General features: G+C 50.1%; 2 protein-coding genes across 13 annotated transcripts in view; one reads left to right on the top strand and one right to left on the bottom strand.

Annotated features, from left to right (window-relative positions):
* MARCHF2 (membrane associated ring-CH-type finger 2) overlaps nt 1–7,921 on the top strand; it is a 34,576-nt gene extending 26,655 nt beyond the window's left edge. For 3 of the 4 annotated variants that reach the window (XM_083880215.1, XM_083880216.1, XM_083880217.1), the window contains exons 4-6: nt 792–869; nt 2,038–2,247; nt 4,919–7,921. In XM_083880215.1, coding sequence (XP_083736341.1) covers nt 792–869; nt 2,038–2,247; nt 4,919–5,077 — 447 coding nt within the window. In that variant the 3' untranslated portion in view covers nt 5,078–7,921. The remainder of the gene's footprint in view (nt 1–791; nt 870–2,037; nt 2,248–4,918) is intronic. The other variant, XM_083880218.1, reaches the window with a different exon arrangement.
* Nucleotides 3,082–16,512, bottom strand: LOC310920341 (E3 ubiquitin-protein ligase TRIM7-like). 9 transcript variants are annotated; one of them, XR_014591972.1, is made up of 3 exons: nt 12,758–16,510; nt 12,537–12,649; nt 3,082–4,232 (listed from the first exon to the last, which is right to left on the bottom strand). XR_014591972.1 is itself a non-coding variant. In XM_083880221.1 (3 exons), exons 2-3 carry the CDS (start codon nt 12,607–12,609, stop codon nt 11,389–11,391), a joined length of 594 nt encoding a protein of 197 aa, XP_083736347.1. In that variant the 5' UTR covers nt 12,610–12,682; nt 12,758–16,512; the 3' UTR covers nt 9,894–11,388. The 9 variants fall into 9 exon arrangements, 3 of the variants coding, with proteins under 3 accessions (XP_083736347.1, XP_083736348.1, XP_083736346.1); XR_014591973.1 differs by lacking the exon at nt 3,082–4,232 and adding an exon at nt 4,245–4,448; XR_014591977.1 differs by lacking the exon at nt 3,082–4,232 and adding an exon at nt 8,752–9,702 and having other exon boundaries at nt 12,758–16,505.
* Nucleotides 16,513–17,020: the final 508 nt, after the last annotated feature.

Here is a 17,020-nt window from a genome sequence, read left to right as displayed (position 1 = left end):
CTGAATATGAGCCAGATGGCCAAGAAGGCCAATAGCACCTGGCCTGTGCCAGGCATAGTGTGTCCAGCAGGACCAGGGCTGTGACCATTGCCCTGTGCTAGGCACTAGTGAGGCTCTACCTCAAATCCTGGGGTGGCCCCTTAGTCCAAGAAAGACACTGAGGCACTGGAGTGTGTCCTGAGAAGGGCAGCAGAGCTGGGGAAAGGTCTGGAGCACCAGGAGCAGCTCTAGGGGCTCAGCCTGGAGAAAACAAGGCTCGGGGGACCTTCTGGCTCTGCACAACTCCCTGACAGGAAGATGCAGCCAGGTGGGGGTTGAGCTCTGCTCCCAGGGAACAAAGGACAGGGTGAGAGGGAAATGGCTCCAGGAGTGCCAGGAGAGGTTTAGTTGGATATTGGGAAAATTCCTTCATGGAAAGGATTGTCAGGCATTGGAACAAGCTGCCAGTACTGTGGTGGAGCCACCATCCCTTGAAGTGTTCAAAGAATGTGTGGATGACTTGAGGACATGGTTTGGATATGGTTCTGTGTTGATGGTTGGACTTGATCTTGGAAGTCTTTTCCAACCTTAGTGATTCTGTGATTCTTTGAGGTTGTCTTCTGGCTGTCTGCCCATCAAGTCATGCTCCAAATGGCTTTAGAATCAATGAAAGTTCCTTGACTGTTACCACAGGCATGTTCAGATGGTCACATCCCTAAAATATTGTGGTTATGAGCCCTCTCAGCTGAAATTCCTGGCCAGGCTCATACCTGTCATTGTAACATCCTCTCCTTTGCTCATGGGCAATTCAGTGTCTCATCCCAGGTGCTGCAGAGCCTGCTGTTCCTGTGGCTCTAACCGGCCCAGCTACGCCCCTGTTCCATGCCCAGGTATGCCAGCTCCCCCTTCTCTTTCCCATTTCCACAAAAGTTGGCTGTACTTCCAGTCCCATTCTTGCCCTTTGCTCTGTCTCACTGAACATCCCTGCTGCAGTTAAAGCTGCACTCACCTGTGTGCCCCCTGCCCTGTTTCCCTCTGGGCCTGCTCTCTCTGCATGCCTCTGGCCAGCCACGTCTTCAGGTTACCTGTGCTGAGGTCTCACTAATTTCTTGCATACCTGCCACCACTTCCATATTGCTCCTTAAATGGTGATTTCTGAGTAGGAAAGGAGCTTTGTGTGCGGAGTTCCCAGGTGGGTCCCGTCCCAAGCTGTCTGTTCAAAAGCAGGTACCGTACTCTGTCTGGCCTGACGGCCCAGACCTTGATAGTCTCTTCCCTGCTCTGCCTGTGCCTTGTCACTATTATCCAAGTTTTATTTAAAAATAAAATTTTAAAAATCCTGAATGAGGCAGTCATCTTTGTGAGGAGAAGAAAGAATCTGCAAGCCAGCACACACAGATCCCAGTAAAGATGTGCTGTAACAATTTGGTGTCTGTAGGAACCACAGCTTCTTGCTATTCTAAAAAAGGAAAGGAAAGGCTGAAAATAGCATGATTCCAGGAAAATAGAACAATTGCTGTTGCTGAAGTTAAGTGTCTAAAATGAACCCACACTGGAAGCAAGTTAGGACTTCCAAAAGAAAGAAACATTTGGAGATTTCCTAAAGTACTGTGATTCACCCAAAGGAACCCAAGGGCTAGATTTCAGACAGATGCCCTTATAGATTGGCCTTGCTGCAGACCCCAGTGACCCTGTTTCCTACAGTCCTTTCACCAGTTAGAGTCCTGGGTCTGTTTCTGTTGAAGCTCAGTCAAAAGGCCTGTCAGATTCATATTAAGCCAGGCTTCACTGAACTGACATCTTGCAGTGCCTGCTCCTCACTACTCCAGAGGAAAGCCCAGGATTCCCCTGTACACATTCTTTAGTTGTTTCTCCCATTTCCCTTGTTAGTTGTTGAACCTAGACTTGACACTCTCTAGTTCTATTTTGGAGAAGGTTGATGTGAGTCAGCCAGGTCCACCCAGATTGCACAGCGCAGGTGAGAGCTCCCCAGCTCCTCCCGCCTGCTGCGCACACTCCCTGTCCTAGACTGATCCCCTTCTCCCGTCCTTCCTGCAGTGGCTGAAGGACCCCGGGCCCCGCAATGAGAAGAGGACCCTGTTCTGTGACATGGTGTGTTTCCTGTTCATCACTCCACTGGCGGCCATCTCGGGCTGGCTGTGTCTGCGTGGGGCCCAGGACCACTTGCAATTCAACAGCCGGCTGGAGGCCATTGGACTCATAGCACTCACTATAGCACTTTTCACGATCTACATCCTTTGGACACTGGTAAGTGCCATCTGCCAGGGTCCTGCTCCTGTTCAAACAGCATCTGGAAGCACTGACTCACACCTTGTCAGTGCCACCTGCTATTTCTGCCTCTCTGTGTGAGAACACCTTGGGCTCTTCTACTTGAATGTCCATTTAGTTATCTTCATGTGCAAGCTGTTAAAGTTGTTGCTGAGAATGGAAAACCACTTCCTGGTCATCTGCTTTCCAGACTGTCACAGTGTTCCCCAAGTGTCAGACAAGGCACAGACGTGCTGGAATCTGGGATAGGGATGGGGCTGGGGCTGGATGGGAAGGGCTTGGAGCTGAGTCAGGCAGTGGCCCATCTGTGGTTCAAGAAGAAACATAAACTTGGTACCTGAGCAGTGCAGGGGAAAAGTAAAATATGGAACATGTTTGACTCCTAAATAATTTACCATGTCCCTCTGTGCTTTTGCTGCTCAGCACAGACTGGACGTGCCCAGCTGGGTTGCAGACTGGCCTTAGGGGTCTCTGGCCACAACTAAACAAACTCCTATGCAGTATTTTTAAGGTGTGTGGAAGGAACTGTCTGGCCCTGGGGAAACCTATGGCTTTTCTGATGCTGGGTTGTGTGGTCGGCCTCAAGTCAAGGCTTGGTAGCCAGCCTGCCCTGGCTCACTGCTGCATGGGGTGCACTGGGGGTTGCTGGGAATCTGCGCTTGAGCCAGTCTGGTTGCTGAACTGATCTGTGCTGGGAGAGAGCTTCCTCCAGACACCTTGTTTGACATTTCTGGATGTGCTGAATTAGGGCACGAGGAGCTTGTAGCTTGCAGGGAGCTGAGAAGAGCTGGAGAGCAAATGAAAGTTTGGGTGTGGCACAAGCGGAGGGCTCAGTGGGGCTGCCTGGCCCCTCCCCTGGGCCCCCGGGCTGCTCTCTCCAGCAACTGCCAGGACAGGGACTTCCCTCTGTTTTCCATTCACTTTTTTTGTCTTGTGTTGCCTGGTGGACTTCTGGGTTTGGATCTCGATTTTGGCTGTCCCATTCCAAGCCCTGTGTGTGCTTGTGCCCTATCAATGCCCTTTTCCAACTGCTTGCAGGGAAACACCATTTTGGTAAGGAACAAAGTGCACTTGATGCAGGAGAAATAGTGGAACCCAAAAAGCTGGCAGTCCTGTGGGCAATAGAAATTCCCCAGTCCATTTCCATGTTGTCTCCTGTTCCAGTTTCTCAGAGTAACCCCTTCCCCTGGGGCTGGACACTCCCTACAACTCTTCCCCACAGACCTGGCAGCCAGGGTAGAATGAGTGGGTGTTGCAGCAGTGCCTGCTCTGGGGAGGAGAGTGCCTCGGGGAAGAGCTGGAGCCACTCCTCGCATGGGAACCATGAAGGAAAGTTTCCATGCTGCACATTCCTGCATGAAGCTTCTTTCTGTAGGAAGCCAAGCTAAAATTGGAAACATTAAGAGGAAGTGTTTCCATCTTCTCTATCTCGGGAACTGGTGGAGGGGCTGGAAACCTGGAGGAAATGGGAAAATGTTTGTGCAGTAACAAGTCCTGGCTAAAATGGCTCTAATTCTCTGTGCTTCACTTTTCCTCGAGCAGAGGAGGACATTAGGTGAAGCCTCTTTATTCATACTCAGCTCATTCAACCCTGGGCTGTGCAGTACAAGGGGCTGACATGTGGGAAGGGGATTCATGGCTGTAACCAGTGTGAGGGTTGTGAGAGGCTATAGCCAAGGCTGCAGCTCCTTCGTGAGGAGCAGGAGCCTTCCTTGAGGTTTCCACTGTTAGCTCCTCATTCTCTGAAAACTGGGACATGAGTTTGTCAGCAAACAGTCTTATTGCCACAGTCCTTTTGCAACAGGAAGGAGGGGTGTGCACAGATCAATAAGCTCAGTTACCTCAGTGCCACAGCTTCATTTCTCATAAGATGTGTCATAGACCCATCCAGAAGTAATAGTTTTACTGAGTTTTCTCTGTCAGATGCACTTCCTGGTACGTCCTAGTTGCCAGCTAAATGCTTCCTGTAAGAAAGCCTGGTTTAGATCAGTGGCTAACTGGATTCAATATTTAATCCGAGCTCGAAGCTCCCCTCGCAGGGCTGTTCTGAAACTGCAGGGCCAGCTCGTGTCTCTGCTGGGCTGCTCCAGATCCTTCAGCCTTTACATCCTCCCGTCTCCCTCTGGCTGGTTAAGTCTCCCAGGTCACGTTGTCAGGAAAAAATGAGTCCAGTTCCTGTCCTATTGTTGCAGACAAAGGAAGGAAGGTTTTTGTGCAGGACAAAGAAGGTCCCCTGGGATCTGTGGGATGGGAGGAGGCTGGTTGGATTCAGACCCTTGTTTTTTTCACCCAAGGTGCTGGCTGCAGCCTGGGGCTGGATGAAGGGGTGAGTTGTAGCTCATCTCCACCGCATTTCACCAGCCTGGACCCAAACCCAGCTGAGCAAACTCCATCCCACTCTGCTAGTGCTGCCCAAAAGGCACCTTTGGCTGTGCCCCACTCAGCCTGGTGTCACCAAGAAGGGATTGATTGCTCGTCAGAGGCTGGGGACATGGAGTGCCCCAAACCATGCTGGGGGTCAATGTTGTCTCCCTTGCCTCAGGATAAGGGATCTCCAGAGGCAAAGGGGTGCTGGCATTGGGCTGTCCCTGTGTGTGCTCTGGCACAAGTGGCAGGGTTGGTGACAGAGCACTGCATTCTCGCCCGCCAGGTCTCGTTTCGCTACCACTGCCAGCTGTACTCTGAGTGGCGAAGGACCAACCAGAAAGTCCGCTTGATGATCCCAGCCTCGCGGAGCCCTCATCCCGTGCCTCACTCCCTCCTCTCCACCAAGCTCATGAAGAAGACCGCAGATGAGACCACCGTCTGAGCCATCCCACAGCCAGCCAAGGTGGAGAGTCGAGCGTCTCCACAGGCCCAGGGAACGTGGCAGCTGTGGGGACACTGGAAAACAATCATCCCACTCAAAGGGACTCTGCACTCATGCTTTAGAACTTGGCAAAGAGACACATAATCAACATCTGTGTGTGAAATGGCCCAAAAGAGCCTGATGGCAGAAAATGCCTGTCTGCAGGGACACTTTCCTATAATGAAATATTATACATGGAAAACATCTCCCTCTCTCTATACATATATCTATATATAATATCTTTTTTTAATGGCCATGTATATTGTGTTTCAATCCTTTTGTGTTGATGTTCTAAGCTTCAGGATAGAAGCTGGCAACCTGATCTCATTCAGAGGTTAAATCAATGCCTTTTCTCCAAATGAGCATATGAAGAACACTTTTCATCAACCATTATTGAAAGTCCCCTTCTCCTTTGCACTAAATTTGTTTTGATATACTGCAGCAGCCTTCCCGTTACTCTTTGGTCTCTTTTGTGGTGTTCTGTCCTTTCTAGAAAGTTGAGTGTTTTTAATAATTATTATAATCCCAGAAGGAGTAAAATGATGCAATACCAAATGGAGACATTTTGTATTGTAAAGTACTGTAATTTTGAGAATTTCAAAATCAGTTTCAGAATGAGAGAATCTTTTCCGGTGCAGACGTGATCTCACAAAATGCTTTCCTTGAGATCCTGGCTCATCCCTAGGACTTGGACGCATTCAGCTCTTGGTCTGTCTGGCAAAGGTAGATGGAGGATCCAAGAGTGGGGAGAGATGGCTCCATACTAGCTAAACCCACCATTGCCTTTTGCTTTGAAAAGATGGAGAAAAGAGCTTTCCTGGGTCCAGAAGGTGGGAGTTGGAGTCTCTGTTTGCTGATGTCCTTTTGCCACCTTGAGGCTGGACCTCCCATAGCATCAGTTTCACATGTACCTTAGGAGACAGGCCGTGCCCTGCAGCGCTGGCAGGATGCAGGTGTTCTTGGCTGTCTCTGTGCTTTATTTGCACATTCCAGAGGAGCTGCTGGGATTGGGTTCATCGCTGCCTGCCTGTTGTGTCCTCTAGTGAAACCCCCAGTTTCCTGGCTTCCAGAGAACAGGCTCTGGGTCCCTTGTTCCATGAGGCTGGTGTTCCTCCTTCTTCTTTCACCTGCATTTCCAGCACATGCAGCTCTCAAAGTCCTCTGTCTCAGAGTGCATGTTCTGCCAGGAGTCCCCATGGTTTGGCTTTGGTCCTTGCCTCTGCCACCTCCTCACCCTGCCAGACAGTGCCCATGCCTGGTGCTGAGCTTTCCTGAGCCTCCCAAGTGGCACAGGCTGTAAGAACGCTGGCAAGAGCACTGGCAGTCATGCTGTCCTGCCATGTGCTCCAGATGTGTGTGCAGCTGCTTTGCTGGAGCCTGGGCTCTGGCTCCGTGGTGGTGAGGGTAGAGAGCAGGCAGGAGGCATGTTCTGAGGGGTCTGTGTCCTTGCAGTGGGTGGTGGTGGTCATGCACTATGTCCCTCTGCCCCTTTGCTGAAAGCAAGTTGATCAGTGCAATGCCCGGCAAGATGGAGATCTGTAATTTCCTGAATTCAAAGCACCGTGTGCACTTCCTCCTCCTCCTCTCTAGCTGCAAAGCAGGATGTTTCCTATCTCTTCCCTCACCCTGAGCTGGAAGTTGCTGGTGGCCTGAGCAGTAGGGCCCAGTGTGCCATCTTGCCCAACAGGATTGCTTCAGTCCTGGGCCCTGGTCTATGTCTGCTCTCCTCTATCTCCTCTCCCTGACACATCTTGCAGCAGCCTCTCTGTGCCCTGAGGGCTGCTCTGAACTGGTCTTTCTTCCAAGCATGAGGGCTGGTGTGAACGCAGAGTGAATGTCCTCTGCTACAGCCAGGCTGCACATACCCACTTCTCTCTCTTGGCCAGACCCCTGACTATCCCTTCCCTTCTTCCACATACCCTTGGGTGTCTGCCCTTTTCCCAGTCATGCACTTATCCAGGGCTTATTCTGCTCCTGGTACTCTTGGTGGAGAGGCTGCGGCAGCCCAGCTCCAGTCACAGTCCCTGCTCCAGTCCCATCCCATTCCCACGCAGACGCTCCCTGCTCTGCACACCCCTTCCATGGCAGCAGGTTCTGCACCATTGCTCTGTGCCTTGTTCTGGGTGCCCCTTCCTTCAGCCACTTCCCAACAACCCCCTTGTCACCAGGACATCACCAGTGAAGAAAAATGGGGGAGTGGGGTGGGGTGGGGTGTGGTTCAACCTTCCCAGCCCTGGCTGCCTCCCAGGAGCTTGGCCCCACAATGCACTGAGTTCTGGCAGGTGATGAGGGATGCTCTCTCCCACAGCACATGCCCAGGGTAAGGACTTAATGGAGCCAGTGTTCCAGTTAAGAAACCCATTGTCAATCCAAATATGCAACTGTGAAAGCCAGGAGCCCCTGGCTGGGGCAGTGAGGGCCCGGCCCTGTGCTGCTGTGTGGCCATGGCTGCACTCAGCATCCTTGGCTTTATTGTCATTGCCAATAATTGGAGTTGTTGCATGTTCCCCTGCAAGACCCAATAGTGACTCTTTGAGTCTTGTCCTCCTTCCGAGAGGAGATGTTCAGCTCATGGATGTGGGCAATCGGTGTCTGACCCACCACGTTCCAGTGTGTTCTGGGGAAATGGGCTGTGCAATGATGTAAATAAAAGTGAGAGAAACTTCGGGCTGTTGTGTTGTTATTGGAGGGGGCTGGGACTGCAGAGCCCAGGCTGCCTCCCTAAGAGTACCCCAGTATTGCCTGCTCAGTGCAGCTGCCCTGGGCAGCCCCCAGGGCCCCAGCAGAAGGTTTCAAAGTTGGACAAAACCCAGGGCTTTTGTCATGTCTGGGCAGTTTATCTCTCAATGTACAGAAGCCTGCCTGGTGCTGGCCAAGCAAGGCAATGATGTTTGGGCCAAATCGAGTCCTTCAGCCCCTGGTTGGGCCCAGGGCTGTGTATGGACTGCATGGAGTGACCATGGTGCTGCCATGGTGCCACCCCATAGAGGCTCCTGATGCTGCCCCTGTGAGTTGCCTGACCCAGGCCTGCCCACAGCCCCCCAGCCTAGCCCCTCACTCCAGGGCTGTGGGAGACACCAGACACAGCTGCAAGCCCTCACTCTCATCCGAGCCCTGGTTGGGTCATGGTGTCCATCTGTGTCCGAGGTATGTCCAGCAGTGTCCAAGGTGTATCAGACTGTGTCAGAGCCGTGTCTGAGCTGTGTCTAACTGTGTTCGTGCTGTGTCCAGGCTGTGTCTCAGCTGTGCCCAAGTGTGCAAGAGTTGCTGGCAGCTAGTTGCAGGGCAGGAGCCTTGCTCTGAGTGCTCACTACTAGCTGGCTCTGAGAGCCATCCAAGGCCAGCACCGTGGCAGGGGCTTCAGGGCATGGAACCTCAGGGCAGAGACTTGGGCAGCCATTGTTCCCTGTTCTGTGGAGCAGTGAGGAGGTCCAACATCCCCTGCAACCTTGCTCTGGATCTCTGTAGCAAATCTGGTCATGCCACACTTGAAGCGGGGGTTGGAGATTGTGAAGCTACACATTTAAAATGCCACTCAAAGCACTGCAACACGAATGTTGGATGCATTTCCAAGGTCCTGGACAAGGCATTAGCCTTGGGCAAGACCTTGGATGAGTTTCCTAGCCAAGCTGTGAATTCAAGGGTTTTCTGGGCTTGTTTATATTAAAAGTAAAAAAGATTTTAAAACGTGAGTGCTATGGTTGGCTTAGCCAGCCCTTCAAAATAAAATTGTGATGCCACATAGCAATCTGACAGGATGGGGGGAAGAAAAAGTAGCATCTGCAACAGCAAGAACAGCATAAAAGGAACAGAAGTCCCAGAGAAAGGGCTCACTGGGGAAAAGGAAACAGTTTAATGGGAAGGGCATTCAGTCACAGTTGCTTGGCTGATGTGCCAAATCCAGGCAGGCTTTGTTTGGATCATGTCTGACAGACCAGTGCTGAGAAGAGCATGTTCATTGAGGTGCCTCCACTGCCCACTGCTGCAGCCTTTTTCCCTGGGAGCAGGAGTGTCCCAGGGATCTGATCACACCCTGCAGTCATAGGCTTTGGGAGCTTGGGAGTTGCCCTGTGGCCTCCATGTCCAGGCACTGGTTGAGAGGCAGATCACTGCTGTGATGTGCTGTCTGTGCCCACACTGGGTATGGGACAAACCTCCCAACCCTGGTTGTCTCCCTAAAACCATTCAGAGCCCATGAATAGGTCCAGCCTTGCTCAAGGACCCCCGTGTTCCTTAAGCCTTCCTACCCATTGTGAATCCAGCATGCAGAGACCTCTAGCACATGAGAGTTGAATTTAAATTCCCCTGAGTCTTTCTGGTGCAATTCTACATGAAATTGTGTATTTCTCACACAAATGCTGTAACTCTGCAACTCAGCTCCCAGAGATATTTTTTTTTTAATTTAATTTTTGGGGAGCACATCAAAAAGGAAGCCAAAGCACAAAATTTACCCCCTCCAAACCACAAAAGTCCAGTGAAGAGGTTCCCAGACATCAATCTGTTGAAAATCCCAACTTTTCTCCAGTCTGAGGGACTGAGCTGGTTTTCAGAAAGGAATTTCTTCTTCTTGATTGAGGTAAGTGTCCCTAAATGCACAGCACAACTCTTTCAAGGTGTTTTGCATTACAAAGGACAAAAATACAGAACTAACAATTTGCCATCTCCATACACCAACATTGTGCTGTGAATCTCTGTCATGGTGTAACCCCAGCTGACAACTGAACGAACACTGCACAGCCACTTCAAGGCTACTCCAAAGCCACTCCTACCCTCCAAGGGGGATGGGGAAAAAAAAAGGCAAAAACTTTTGGTTTGAGGTAAAAACAGTTTTATAATTGAGACAAAGTTATATGTAATAATACTAATGGTAATAATAATTCTAATTTAAAAAAATTATAAACCCCAAGTGGAACAAGTGATGCCCAGTACAGTTGCTCACCACTCACTGATCTGTGCCCAGCCTATTCCCCAGCAGTGATTCGCCCCTCCCAGGCAGTTTCCCTAGTTTACACAGTGGGCAGGACATTCTATGGTGTGGAATATCCCTCTGGCCAGTTTGGGTCAGCTTTCTGGCTGTGCTCCCCACCCAGCTTCTTGTGCAGCTCCTCGCTGGCAGAGCATGAGACACTGAAAAGTTCTTGGCTTGGATAAACACCATAAAACTGATTGTTTGGTTGTTGCTGTCAATATTATTCTCACCCTAAATCCCAAACCCAGCACTGTCCCAGCTACTGAGAGGAAAGCTAACTCTATCCCAAGCAAAACCAGGACAGTCTTAGAGGCTCCTGCCCATGGAGAGTATGAAGTGCCTCTCACTGGGAGCAGAGATCCCTGGATTTCCCCAGTCTTGGTGCTACCACAGTGGAAGAGGCTTTAGGGCAGAGCTCTAGGGGCAGATACCTGGGCTTTACCCAGAACTGCAACTCTTTGCAGGTCCTGGAGTAGGACAGGGAGACCAATACTGTTGCCTGTGCCCAGATGACACCACAATGACGACAACTGAGGTGGCACTAAAGAAGCACCAACCAGAAAAGTGTTTGGAGATGAAATCTAGGCTGGACCCAGGCAATGTCCCACTTCACCTACATCCACCTTCTCCTTTCCTAAGGACAGCATTTAGCACAGTCCTGTGAGGTGAGACCTTGATGGGGTGAGATCAGAGAATAGCAGATCTGTGGGAATTGCCTCTCCTGTGGATTTCAGACATAGCTCAGCATTTTCCTTTCCTTCCCTTCCTGGGCTGCCCCTCCTGCTGCCCCTGCATTGCTACTAGTGCTCTGCCGCTAGAAATGTGCTTTGAGCACGTGAGGCAAGGAGAGGCTCTGTATGTGTGGGGAAGATAAGCCTTATCATGAGTATCCAGCTATGAGGTTTTTTAACTTAATTGAAAAATGCTAGAGGCACTACTCCAGCGCCCTTGGAGGAGCTAGATTCTGCTATATTTTCCATGGCCTCATAAAGAGCAGCTCTGCAATGCCCCAGCACTAAATGGTGGTTCCTGCCATGGGACCACCGGGCACCAATCTCCTCCCTGCACTGAATCTCTGTGCTCCCCATTGTCCCTGCAGTCCCAGCCAAGGGGTGGGGGGATGAAGGAGGCTCTGTTGTGGCATCCACCTCTGTGGCTTGCCAGTCCTCCCCTTGGTGGCCAGAGGATCTACATGAGGAGAAGCCAGCAGGATGCAAGACCCTCCCAGTTCCCAGCACCAAGACCCAAGATGATGGCGTTCACCTTTCCAGTCTCTCTCCTGCCCTGCCATGTTCCCTCCTTGTCAGGGGCACAGCTTGAGCCATGAATTCATCCCTACCCAGAGCCATGGGTGCAGCCTCTCCCCAGCACACAAGGCCAGGCAAAAAGCAAAGATCGGGGCTTCACTCTCTGCATCAGCAAAAGTCACCTGCTTGTCTGCAAAGTCCAGGCAGACCTGGATGGCCCTGGGGAGGCAGGTAAGGTGCAGGGGTGTCCAGTCAGGATCACTGAAAGCATGGTACTGTCCAAACCACTGCCCCACAGCCCAGATCCCCTCCTGGGGTGTAAAATTGAGGACCCCCTTCCTCCTGATAGACTCCTGGGCCACCCCCACAGCCCACCAGTCCCCTGCCTTGGCCACCTCCACCTCCCAGTAGTGTCTCCCTGCAGCAAAGCCCTGGCTGCCCAGCACACATGGCTCCGTGTCAAACCGCTCAGGGTTGTCGGGCAGCAAGGTCCACTCGTCCCCCCGTCCCACCCCTCGCTGGTCACTGGCCAGAATGAGGAAGGGATTGGCGGTGTCTGGGTCCAGAGTCACGTCGGCTGAGGACAGAGGAGGAGAAGCTGCTCAGAAGAGACAGCCCCGGGGCTGCATCCACTCCAGCAAAAGAAGGGACAGGGTGAGCTCCCTTTTCCCTGTAGCAGGAAAACTCCCCTAGCTGGACTGTCCCTGCCTCCCTGCTGCCCCAATCCTGTCCCTGCCCCAGAAGCCTGCTCACATCCTGGCCAAGGGGATCTGAGTTTCCCGGAGGAGGAGGCACCTGAGTGAGTGGGTGCACACCTGCAGTGCAGCCACCTGGACCTGAGCCTGGATGTCTCTGGTGCTGTAAGAGCAGAACAGGCAGGTAAAGGTACAAACCACTGTCAATCACGGTAGACGTTACCCCAAGACCCATAACCCACAGCCACAAATTCACCTCTCTTTCTGTGAGCAGTGGAGGGGGCCAAGGATGTCAGCTCAGGGGTCTTTGGTGCTGGAACTGGGTCTACAGATAAGCACCAAGAGTTCACCTGGGAGTGTTGCAGCCACCAAGCCCCAACCCATGAAAAGCCTAGTCTGGGGACAAGCCCTGTGCTTTGATCTTCAGTAGTTGTCCCACAGCAGAAGCAGGATGCATTTTCTCCTCAACAGAGGACAGTTCCCCCTCCTCTTCCCTTCTGAAAACTCACCTCTTCCACTTATCTCCTCCACCTCATCCATCAGGGTCTCACTTTCTACTCTCTCCATTCTGGATGCCAGCATATCCACAGTCAATCAACAGGAGGGGAGACAGGATTCACTGCTGAAAGTGGGAATTGCAAGACTCAAGGACTGCCTGAAGATTATAAAGCAAAGAAGGAATGATGGAAAGGTCACAGCATTCAGTACTTTTTAGACAGCCAGTACTCACCTGCTCAGTCTGCAGGTTGACTCCGGAAAAGCAGGTTTGGGATGGGTTGGAAGGTCTTCAGTCTGCACCCCACTCCTCTGATCCCCTCATCTGCTCTTGGCTGGACTGAGTGTGCCCAGCACTTCCAGCTTGTTTGAGTGAGCAAGGCACAGTCCAGAGGGGCAGGATGACCTGGAGAGCAGAGCTGGGACTGTGTCTGGGTACCACCCCACCAAACTTCGCTCTCCCCTCCTCTGAGCAATGACCTCCCATACCCTGAAGCTGCCAGACTTCATGGGACCTCATCCAACACTTGAATTTGGCAATTCCTCCTGTTCCTGCAGTGCCCAGTCCTGTTTACATCAGAGAATCTGCTACATCTCCCCTCCCTTGGCCCAGCTGGAGGTGTGTGATAAGAGCCCCTGAGTGCTGGAGGAGTCTGTATCTCCCTGTGCAGGATGCTAAGAGCCCTTTTGGACCATGGCACCATAGGCACCTCCAGCCCCTTGGCATGGCACCTGGGGACACCAGCCACAGAGCAGTGGCCATCCTCTGTGAATCCAGGCTGCATTCTGTGAAAAGGGGAGGTCTGGCTCCTGCCCTGGCTGTTTGCCCGATTTTGTCCTGCTGCATGTGTTCATGGTGGAGATGTTTGCATGTGTCACCTCGATTGCTCAACTGGTAAATTGGGGACAGCACATGCTGGGCTTTGCATCGCACCTCTGTGTTCTCTAGGCAGCTCTTCATGTATCGAGGGATGATGGCTTTATTCTCAGTGTCTTTGTTTGGGAAGACAAGTATATGTCAGGGAAAGCTGGAGTTTCCCTTGGAATAGAGAATGTAAACCACCCCTCCCCTTCCAAATTATTATAATTTTGCAATTAGAAGCTTTCAGGCAAAGATTTGGGAATAGGAATAACAGTTCTTTACTAGGAATATTAAGAATACAAATGTAGTAGTACAGAAAAAAAAAAAAAAAAAAACACCCAAAAAACCAAAAAAAATTCAAAACAACCCAAAACAAGCAAACAAACAAACACACACAAAAATCCTAGAAACCCTGACAGTCAGAAATACAACCTGACACCCTGTTGGTCAGGATGTTGGAAGCAGTCCAAATTAAGTCCTGCTGGAGTGGTAGATTGTTGCAATGTGCATTTTGCGTTTTCTAAAGTTCTGTATGATTTTTATTATTGAGTTTCTGTAATAGTTCGTTCCTACCCCCACCCCCTTTCCTTAATCCCTGTCATTATCTCCTCAATAGGCCTCTCCATCCCCATTGTACCCCCTCAATAGCTCTCTCCCAGTCTATTGTACCTTCTATTGTATCTTATCCATTGACACACCCTGGTACTTGAGTACCCTGGCAAAGCCAGGTGGCTCAGCCAAGGCTTCAGGTATCCCCACACCCCTTTTGCCCCAAAACGGCAATGTCAATGCTCCCTTTATCTACATCACTCCCCCTCATTTCCAACAATAACACCCCTGTACTTAAGAGGAGGTAAGAGCCAAAAATACTTGCTCACACTCATGCTCTTGCACCCTGGGCTTCGCCCTGAATAAACACCTTCCTAATTACCACCAAGTGTGAGTCCGCTCCTTCTTCCAAGCAAGATCATGTCTCTGAATGAAATCTGGACCCAAAGGAGTAACTCGTTTATATGGTATCTGAAGAGCAAGCTAGCCAAGAGACAAGCTCGGAAGAACCATAGTAGATGTAGTTCTGTTGGAGTAGAGGTGATCCTGTAGAAAAGGGTCCAGTACTGGTGAGATGGGTCCGGTCTTCCTCTGGGAATCCAGTGGAAACACCAAATACCTGGTGTTCCTGGGTCTCAGTTTTTATCTGAGTAGGAACGGTGGGCTCCCCCCACTAAGTGGAGTATCTCACAATGGGATGATGTAATGTGTCATGTCATTGGTGAGCCTTAATGGCCCATTAACAGAAGATATCCCCCTGGAGGGAGGATGGGTCCTGGAAGAGATAAGGAATGTTGTTCCACCTGGTTTTAACAGCTGGCCCATTACCGGAAGGCACCCACCCCCTCCCCCCGGAGTTACAAGAGATAAAGAAAACACCTCCCCAGTGGGTTTCAACAGATGGAATAGAATAAACATTCTTTTTTTATTACATAACCCAAGACACCCAGTAACAGGGAACACAAGGCGTTCTACTCTGTTTTGTCACATCATTCTGGAACGCACCAGCTGAGCACAAATAAAGCAGGATGCAAGGGCAGCTGCTGCCAGGTGGCTTTGCAGACACCTGTGTGAACCCACTGCCTGCCTGAAACCCCTGCCTGGAGCTTGACTGCCTAGGCCAAGCTCACTGACCGGTTCCATTTTACCCATGACCAGTTCCTTTTGCACCCTTTTGGCATGTCTGACTTCATGTCCTCCCCAACTCCTTCCACTCCACATTGTTTTAGTGCTCACATCCATCCTTGTGTTATAATTACATAAAATAAAGTTGGCTTTTTGCAAATATTAAAATGGATGCTGTATGTATTGTAAGAAATAAAATACAAGTTCCTGGGTTGTTACTGTGGAGTGCCTTCTCAGTTGAATACTGTTTACCTTGCCTGTGGTAAGGCTTTCTCTGTTAAATACCATTTAGATCAGATCTATCGTTATTGTAATTGCAAGTGCCTTTCCTAAATGATTTCTCTGTTAAATGTTACTTACCTGGGACCCCTTTCTTTGAAACTGTAACCTTCTGACCAATCACCCCTGCCCCTGCCGCTCAGGCGGCTCCTTGCCGCTTCCCGCGTAGCAACTGCATGGCAACCCATGACACCACCCGGCATGCAAATAAAGAAGACTCCCATGGGCCTTAGCACCCAGAGGAAGTGGAACAGATATAAAACCCCTAAAAACAACAAGCCAACACAAAACCAAGGACTAGGAATAACCACTCTGGGTTGGCAGAACTATAGAGAACCTCACACCAATCAGAGCTAGGTTCCACCTTGTCACCATAACTTAAAAAGCACTCGACCAGACAGACACCCATAGACCACGAGCCCAACAGGATCTTCCCAGGATCTTTCCAGCCCTGAACAACTCCTCCCCTGCATTGTCCATCGGGAGCAGCAGTGGTGTGCGCAACCCCTCGAGCCCCCACCTAGAGCTGATCTTAATGAAGGCATTAAAAGGAGCCAGTCTCCTTGCTCATTCATTTCATGTATAATGTGGGAAAGTTTTGCTGTATTAATATAGTTTCTTTTATTTTCCGCTATTAATGGAGCTAAGAAATATTAATGTGATAAATGTGTATATATATCTTTAGGTTATAGCATAATATTAAAATAGAAACTGTGTGATGTAAGATGCTTTTTGTAAGCAAACCCAGAAGAATAGGAAAGATAATCAAGAAATTTCCCACATTCTTGAATTATCTGGATAAAGATATTGAGGACAGACTCCAAAGCTCCAGAGGAAGAATTTATTGAACCTCTGTTATCAGTATCTTATCCAGATGAAGACGGCGTGACCAGAGCTCCAAGAGAGAAATTTATTGAACCTATGCTATCAGACATAATAGATGCACTCACAGATGGATCTACAAGATAAAGTGATTGGGGAGAAGTTGAAACTCAACAGAGAAATTCAAACTCAAGAGAAATGTTTGAATAATGCATTAGGGTCTTTTGAATATGTAACAAACTGGTACATTTAAAGAAGTGTTTTCTGAATTAATGTGTGCTTTCTGGGCACATGCCAGGCACCCTGGCCAAGACTCTTTGCTTTATTTCTGTTTTCCTTATTGTCTTAAATTATTTTAATAAAAAAATACCAAGAAAGTGAACCTCATTTTTCACACTGGGCACACAGTAGTCTGGAACACTCAGGTTTGATCCCCAGCTTTGTACATCTCTGCAGGTTTGGATTTCCCTGGAGCGATGCCTATGGAACTGTGATCCCAATGTTAAGCTATGAGGTTCAATTATTACACTTTTTTCTGCTGTCATTTGTTGTTGGGGGTTATGATTTTTCCTTTTGCTTCTTGCTCTGAAGGAATTTTCTCCCATTTGTTGCTAAGAGACCATAGGGACCGATACTTAAGAGAGACAAAAGATATAGGCAAGGAGAAGGGGGAGGAGTGCAGTTGGCTGCACTGTGGCAGCTGAGGGGCATTCTCTTGGGAAGGGGAGAGATACTGGGAGATTTGGGCTGACAGGAAGGGGCTCCAGCTCTCCCTCGCTCTCAGCATCAGAGAGGAGACAGGCTGCAGTCACTGTGGGGAGAATTTGCCACCACCGAGGGATGCCATCTCTTGCTGTGTTT

Source organism: Zosterops lateralis (genome assembly GCF_965231275.1).
Source record: "Zosterops lateralis genome assembly, chromosome: 29".
Classification (NCBI taxonomy): domain Eukaryota; kingdom Metazoa; phylum Chordata; class Aves; order Passeriformes; family Zosteropidae; genus Zosterops; species Zosterops lateralis.
Note: the sequence above shows the minus strand (reverse complement) of the source record. Positions and strands in the feature narration are given on the sequence as shown.

Excerpts from the sequence above, each read along its gene's own strand:
- LOC310920341 (XM_083880221.1), bottom strand. The coding sequence starts at position 12,609 with ATGCTGGCATCCAGAATGGAGAGAGTAGAAAGTGAGACCCTGATGGAT. Across the intron at positions 11,910-12,536 it reads GGAGGAGATAAGTGGAAGAG|CCGACGTGACTCTGGACCCA; the intron begins GTGAGTTTTCAG and ends CTCTGTCCTCAG.